This window comes from Grampus griseus (genome assembly GCF_964374135.1).
Source record: "Grampus griseus genome assembly, chromosome: 6".
NCBI classification, from domain to species: domain Eukaryota; kingdom Metazoa; phylum Chordata; class Mammalia; order Artiodactyla; family Delphinidae; genus Grampus; species Grampus griseus.
The window spans coordinates 70,690,497-70,698,864 of NC_139000.1; the positions used below are offsets into that span (position 1 = coordinate 70,690,497).

The 8,368-nt window shown below is 38.8% G+C and overlaps 1 protein-coding gene across 1 annotated transcript; it reads left to right on the forward strand.

Moving 5' to 3' along the window:
• Positions 1–305: 305 nt before the first annotated feature.
• On the forward strand, positions 306–5,445 carry DMRTA1 (DMRT like family A1; the record flags this gene model as incomplete). Its single annotated transcript, XM_082656794.1, has 2 exons — positions 306–954; positions 4,481–5,445. The coding sequence occupies 2 exons, from the start codon at positions 306–308 to the stop codon at positions 5,326–5,328; spliced, it is 1,497 nt and encodes a 498-aa protein (XP_082512920.1). The 3' UTR covers positions 5,329–5,445.
• Between the last annotated feature and the right edge of the window lie 2,923 nt (positions 5,446–8,368).

Here is an 8,368-nt window from a genome sequence, read left to right on the forward strand (position 1 = left end):
GGTGGGCGGGGTAGCCTCTGCAGTCTTGCTTTCTCCTGCTCCGAAGGCGAAGGCGCGCGGAGCACCGGGCATTAATTTAGCGCCCCAGGACTCTAGGAGGCTCAGTGGCATCTGCGCCTCTTAGAGCTTCCAGCTGTGGGGATCGGTTGTCCCCAGTTCTTCACGGGAATTGTGCCAGACTCTGTCGGTGTGTGGGTGGGAAGCAGCGGGACCAAGGCTGGTCCTCTCGGCCCTCGCATCCCAGCAGGGTTAGCTGAGAACAGCGCACTCTCCCGTGGTGAGCCCTCACCAGACGCTTCTCGGAAATGGAGCAGTCACAGTGTGGCAGTAGAGACCAAAGCGGCAGCGGCCCACCCCACCTGGCCCCGGGGCTGGTGGCAGCGGCCCCTCCGCCCCAGTCTCCAGCGTTACCGGTACCCCCGGGGATACCTGTTCCTCCAACTTTCCTGCGCCCGTCCAGCCTCTTTCTACGGGCAGCCGCAGCCGCCACCGCGGGAAGCGGAGGCTGCCCGCCGCCTGCCGGAGTGGAAAGGGGGGTGGGCGCCGTGGCCTGCGGCTACCCACGGACACCCAAGTGCGCCCGTTGTCGCAACCACGGAGTCGTGTCAGCCCTCAAGGGCCACAAGCGCTTCTGCCGCTGGCGGGACTGCGCGTGTGCCAAGTGCACCCTGATCGCCGAGCGCCAGCGCGTCATGGCCGCACAGGTGGCGCTGCGCAGGCAGCAGGCCCAGGAGGAGAGCGAAGCCCGGGCGCTGCAGAGGCTTCTATACCCTGGACCCTCAGGGCCCGGGGGTCGATCATCTGGAGGCAGCAGCAGAACGGAGAATCCCCAGACCACAGCAAGTGGCCCTGCGATGGTGAGTGCACTGGGACTGAGTGCCTCGAGACAGGCTAGTGGTCTGGCGACTCCTGCTTTCGAGATTTTCCAGTCAGATTATACAGAGGAAAAACAAGGTGAGTAGATCTTACGTTTGTTCTTTGCAAAAGAAAAATGGTCGTTTTGAAGAAAAAAATCTTTGAAATAAGCAGCCGTGGCATGGAGGAGGGCAAGAAAAGTTGTTTAAAAGAAGCATTTAAGTTCTGGGAAACTGCTCTGCAATATGAATGTTAGTAAGGGTGTTAGGGACCTGACACATTTACTTCAGAAGGGCTTTCTGTTCCCTTAGGACCTAAAGCTTAGGTGATAGGATAAAGAAATGAAAAAGTGAAGTGCAAGTGATCAGTTGAGGAACTCATTCTAGGAATGGAGTTTGTGCCCAAGTTGCTATGACTTTCTCTTTGAGAGCAGAGAGCGGGCATTGAGTGAAAAGCTTAATGAGAGGAGCTACATTTTGAACTTGCTCTGTACTATTTTCAGTTGTAAAACCAGAGGTCATCTGATCTTACATGGAAAACTCACTTATGGTTGGGAGTACAGTTCTTTACCTTTGGGACTAACCAACTAGAAGTGGGGAAGAGACTGAAATCTACCAAAGCATTTTTACTCCCTTCCCTTAAATTTTTTAAGCATTCTGTCCCTTTTCTTCAACTGCTTTTCAGCCTCCAAAAGTGTAGAAAACTCTTAACATTTGCAGTTTCACGTTTTCTCATAGGAAAGAAATTTAGATTTTCTAAAATCAGGTTTGTAAAAACGTTGGTATGAATTTCAAAGTCCAAGAATTTCTTATTCTTGAGGATCTTATCCTTAGCGATTTCTTATCCAAGAAGTTCTTTTTTTCTCTTATTTATTGACTGCAAATTGTCTTCACCCCCTGTGTTAGGTAGAAAAGATTTTCTTTTTGACTAGGGTTATCCCAACTTAACTTTTCATGCTAATATAAATCTCACTGTATTTTAGTGAATTTCATAGCCCTACAAGTAGGTCACTGAAAATGTCATTTTGGTATTTTTGTATAAATCTGAGACTGGTTGTGTCATATGAAATTATAAGGTAATGATATAGTAAGTTATTAATTAGAACATTCCTTGAATTGTGAAAATTGCAGCTCTTAACAGATCACAGCATGTACTTTTGTGCTTTTGAAAAGAGTCTCTCTCTACTTAAATAAGGCATATATGATTTTGTTTTCACCTGTGTCACCTTTTTGTCCATGTTCTAGTTTATGTCAGTGGACAAAATGGACTTTAAACATTTCTCATGAAAAATGAAAGAAGGCTGGAGAACGAAGCTGTTAAGCAAAACTGCTATAAAAAGAAGTAAAAATTAAAATTCTGCAAACTAAATTGACAGTGAGATTTGACTGACAGCTCTCTGCTAGGCATTGATTTATTTATGTGATTTTTTGGGGGTGGGTGCTGTTTTATGGGGTCAATTATTTTATTTTGTTTGCCTCAGTTGACCTTCTTTGAAAAGCTGTTTCTCAACTGTCTCCTCTTATACAATGTCCATGAACTGTAGTAGTCTATTTATTCACTAGACCAAGACTTACAGTGATGCAGAGGCGAATAAGATTTTCCTACACAAAAGAATATTATATTTGAAAGAAGAAAAACTATGTGTGTCCCAAAATTACCTTACAAGACATAGCATACAATGATAAAAGTAAAGTAAAACCAGCTATAGGAGTTGAGGGAACACAGGTGATGTAAATGATATCACAGTATTTCAAAGACAGCTTATTTTCTAGATAGTCTTATGCAATCAGTATTTCATTACATTATATTGTATTCCATAAATACAATGTAATAACAAAAATTATTTTATGCATAAATTACTGTAGAGGTGAAATTTTGATACCTTACATGTTCAGGGGGTCATATGTGGTGAATCATATATAAATAAAATGGAATGGCAGACCAAGGCTAATCTATCTTTACTTCATTAGATAGGTTTTCTTGTTTTATTTAAGGTGAAAATACTAGTCTTTGTGATTTTGCAGGAGCAGCACCTTTTGTCATATGTTTGATGTAATGACAGCATTTTAACCCTCAAAGTGTTAAATTGTACACACTTTAATTTTAAAATAAACTGTAGATATTTGTTTAGAATGTAGGACCACTCCTTGAGAAAACATAGTATTGCAAATCATGTTTGCAAATCACTGCTTCAGGCAATGTATGTTTTGTTACATTCATAAACATTGTACAAAAAGAAAGTTTGACAGTAAAACTCTGAGTACCCCATTGACATTTTACTCTTTGTAACGGAAATAGAGATAAAATATATCTATAGGAAATGTAAACCAAAATAAAAGTTACTTGTTATTATTTTCCTGGCATTAGCCTTGCAAAAGGTTTTTAAAGATAGTATTGTTTCATTAATATTCATACACTCAACATGTTGAGGTAGAAAATCCCGTTTTTGTGTAAAAACATTTTTGGAAAATTGCCCTTAATATTGGAAGGGAGTTGCGATTTAAAGCATACGACCAAAATGTTTTTTTTTTTTGTTTTGTTTTTGTTTTTGTTTTTGTTTTTGAGGTACGCGGGCCTCTCACTGCTGTGGCCTCTCCCATTGCGGAGCACAGGCTCCAGACGCGCAGGCTCAGCGGCCATGGCTCACGGGCCCAGCCGCTCCGCGGCATGTGGGATCTTCCCGGACCGGGGCACGAACCCGTGTCCCCTGCATCGGCAGGCGGACTCTCAACCACTGCGCCACCAGGGAAGCCCCCAAAATGGTTTTTTACAAGACACTTTGAAAATATACACAGATTGCAATAGTGAAAATAGTGCAGTTAGTAATTTTATTTTAGAAACAATTTGATTGTAAACTCTTTTATTGATATTTCCTAGAGATTTAAAAAGAAAGTCCATATTTCACAGAGGATTATGAAAAAACACCAACTTTGTATTGTCTCTCACATAAAATGAAACATGCAAGCTCTGGTATGATTTGAGATTGGTACAGCAGTTGGCAATATTGGTTTAGATTTGAAATGAAATCAACAATTTTGTTATTTTCTCACATTATTCAGGTAACTTAATTGGAACCTGAAATGTGAGCATTAAAAAAATAGTTGTTGAAATTTAGCATTAGTGACTAAATAGAATATTCATTTTCGTACTAAGATTGTTCCTTCTTCTGATTTCTTATCTAAACAATTGTTCTATTTAGTTCTTTTTGCATAGTGTCATTGTGGAAAAAAAACCCTCCCATGGATAACAACAAAACTTGGGTAACATTTAGGAAAATCTTGAATCACCAAATGGGCAAATAGTGTGAAATATTGGTGTTAACAGTTTGGGGGTAACAATAGACTCTCATCTTCTGATTCCCAAATAACTACAGCATTTGTATATTATATAATTTTGTAATCCTGAAATGACATAATAAATAGCGTTTTCCCACTGTTCCAACACCTGCATTTCCAAATGATCTTTTATAATTCTTGTTCATTAAAATCTCTTAACATTGATTAATAAGTATTATTGATATACTATGAGTAAACAAGTTATTTTATCCAGCATTAATTTTGAGTGGGCAGTACTGTGTTCTTGGAAGTTTTCCCTTTATTTCATTCCTTTTTTTCCTCTTCCCCAGGACGAAAAGAGAGTAAATGTGACTCATGCCAGAGTGGACAAGAAGAACTGGTGTCTAAATCCCATCAATTTACCCTGAGATCATCTCCTAAGTCTAATGATGTCACTGGAAAACAAAACGTCAGGTCATCTATTTCAGAAAACCCAAACAAGGATGATAGCATTCAGTCTCCTCATCCTGGGGAGCAGTCAGGAGGTGAAGAGAGTCCCAGGTCCCTGTCATCGTCTGATTTGGAATCAGGAAATGAAAGTGAGTGGGCCAAAGACTTCACTGATACTACAGTCAGCCTTCCCACTGTGTCCTCTAGACCAAGAGACCCTCTTGATATCCTTACCAAGATTTTCCCGAGTTACAGACGCAGCCGTCTAGAAGGCATTCTACAGTTCTGCAAAGGGGATGTGGTCCAAGCCATTGAACAGGTCCTAAATGGGAAAGAACACAAACCAGACACCAGGGACCTAGCAAGCTCAGGAGCCTTGGAAAATACAGCTTTTCAGAGAGCTTCGAATTTAAGTTTAGCTGGAATTGGTTTTGGAACTCTAGGAAATAAATCAGCTTTCTCTCCCCTTCACAGTACTTCTGCTTCTTATGGAGGTGATTCCAGTATCTACAGCTTAAATCCTAGACTAGGTATCAGTCCATTACGGCTGGCATATTCCTCTCCAGGAAGAGGGCTGTCTGGTTTCATGTCTCCCTACCTAACTCCTGGGTTGGCACCAGCATTGCCTTTTCGGCCAGCTTTGGATTATGCCTTTTCAGGGATGATTAGGGATTCTTCTTACCTTCCCATCAAAGATTCAGCAACTGGTGGCAGACTGTATTCAAGGCCAAATCAGAACAACATGTAATGCATCTGCCTACCTCCCGTTTTGGAATATTTCTAGAAGCATGCAATATAACCCTCACACCCACACATACCCACATCTGTTAATGTGTTCACTATGTATGGGAGTGGATTACTGGGCTTTAAAAACGCTATTTTTTTTTTTTATGAGCAGTATAATAGATTTGAGATCTAAAGACTCTTCTTTAGCATTTATTAAGTGAAAGAAACATTTAAACATTCTTTGTGCCTTGAATAAAGCCATTTCAGGGAATATGTTTACTGTAATGAATTTTTTCCCTAAGATATCAGTTATAAAATTCTTATTTTAAAACTATACTTGTTTTTATTTCATTGAAAAAATGGAGTTTATAATTAAAACATTATAAAGCAGTCCAGTGTTATATAAAATGAAGCAGAAGGAATAATTGAAAAACTGAGGTAATTCTAAATAATTATTATTTTAAACTTTTTTTCTCCTTCTGTTTCTTGTACACAGGAGAGAAAAAGCTTATTCAAAGTATTTTATTCACATATAAGTAATTAGCTGTAAGTTAAATTTTTGAGAAATTTAATACCTTATTTTTTTCTGAATGCCTTATTTTTCATTCATATCTGCCATTTGTGATAAGTGCCGTTAATAAAACATTTCTCTTTAAAGTAAACATTGTGAGATACACAAAGGCCTATGAAGTAAATCTTAGGAAATGAGAATGCTCCATCTCCTGGCCACTATCACTAATTGCAACCAAGTTCTGGTAGAGTATAGGAATTAGAAACAAATGGTTTCCTAATAGTATAAGGTAACCATTTTTTGAAATGGTCATCTTGGATCACGCTATATTGAATTTTCATATTACGGAGAGAACATCTACTGTGGATGAGGATTTATATCTTTAAGTATGGTTATGCTTGTATCTGGGGAAATATCCCTTTCCAAATGTTTGTGGCAGGAATATGGCAACCATTCTCAAAGGTAAAAATAATTTTATTCTGAAAACTTAAATAGCTGCTCATATAAATATTGATTGACTCTAGATAGATAATGCTTGCTGCATTGAGGAGAGATAAAATATTTCCAAAGGGGGAAAATTGTCATTAAATTTTAGAGGTTTTCAAATTACTTTTGTTCTCCATCTAGAGAATTTGAAAGCTATTTATTTCAGTCAGTGTAAAGTCCCTGAGAACAAAACAGTTTTATGAAGTTTTCTTTATATGTCATCATTTATTTTTTAAAGGACAGTAGCTCTATTCTATTGTCAGGAATAAATGGAAACCCAGCTGTGGTATAAAATAATTGATGAAATAGAGATGGTTTAAACAATTTGAACAGCATGATTTACTATGGATTTCTTAAATTATGTGTATGTGTGTGTGTGTTTATATACCTCTCTATCTATCTGTTATACACATAAGCCCTATTGGTTCTGTCATCATGAAAGCTTTTCCATGGAGCCAGATAAAAATACATCAATATTTCTAAAGTACATTTTACCAGCAAATATCATATTAAATAACTGCATAGTATCTGATGCTGATTTAAGATGTAAATATGTTTAAAGAATATGCATTATTATTATTATTTTGTTTAGAAGATGTTGGGGGTAGGAGTTTATTAATTAATTAATTTATTTTTGCTGTGTTGTGTCTTTGTTTCTGTGCGAGGGCTTTCTCTAGTTGTGGCAAGTGGGGGCCACTCTTCATCGCGGTGCGCGGGCCTCTCACTATCGCGGCCTCTCTTGTTGTGGAGCACAGGCTCCAGACGCGCAGGCTCAGTAGTTGTGGCTCACGGGCCTAGTTGCTCCGCGGCTTGTGGGATCCTCCGAGACCAGGGCTCGAACCCGTGTCCCGTGCATTAGCAGGCAGATTCTCAACCACTGTGCCGCCAGGGAAGCCCAGAATATGCATTATTTTTAATGGTGTGAATGTGAGAAAGCAGATCTTGTAAAGATTTGATACAATCAATATTCATTATTTATAAAAAAAAAAGTTTTAGATTCTAAGCCTAAACCATGGTACAATGCTTGTCAAGTAGTTGATATTCAATTAATATATACTGAGTGAAGGAATCATTTTGGATGGTAGATCTCTTTGAGACTGATAAAACTGAAGAACTCTGCAAAATGGCCTATAGACACAGTTTTGAATACAATTTCTTGGGGTTCTTGAATCTCCTAAATGCCATTGGCGAATCAGGTTGAATCCTTGGTGATTCGTAAGGTGTTTCCATTGCATTAATTCGTTTATCGAATCCTATTTTTTAAAAAGTGCTAGATGCTATTAGAGGATACTGAATGTAAAATGTGCCCTCAAAGAAGTTACATTATACAGTAGAGATCTGATATAACAATACAACAGTGCTAGAGTTGCTGGATTCTTTATGTGGTTTATATAATGGTGTGCATGTATCCATTTGCTTTTTGAATTGGGGAGAACATCCATTTGGGGCAGTATTCAAATTTTTAAAAATGTTTTATAATTTTAAAACTTAATTTACATAATGCTTTATACATTTCATACCCTTTACAATAAGTTTAGAACTTAAATAGTCTTGCAGATTATGTTGTCCAACCACCAAATTGAATGTGAGGAAATTGAGGTTTGGTAGTAGTGTTGTCCGACATCCCTAAGGTTAAAATAATGGTGTCAATCGTCAGGAGTGGAAGTTACTTCACCATTTTCAATTAGACTATAAGGCCTGAGGAAGGATTCATGCCTGTTTGTCCACTCACAGCTTTGTCTAGTATCTGGTACATAAATAGGTGCTCAAGTAATAGTTTTCCACTGACTCAATTAATGAAAGATAAAAAAAAATATTAGCTTAGAAATTCATTTATTCAGCTATTTATTAAGCAGCTACTTTGTGCCAGGCATTGTGCTAGACCAGGGGATAAAGAGGTGAATAAGATATAAGACCTGCCCTCAAGCTGCTCACAGTCTGTTGCCCATGTGTACAAAAATAACCAACCAGCCAGTGATAGTACTATTTGACGATGTTGGTACTTCAGTGAGTTCTCTGTAATCTTGCAGTTTTTGCTCATCCATGCTGCTTGAGGTCTGAACTC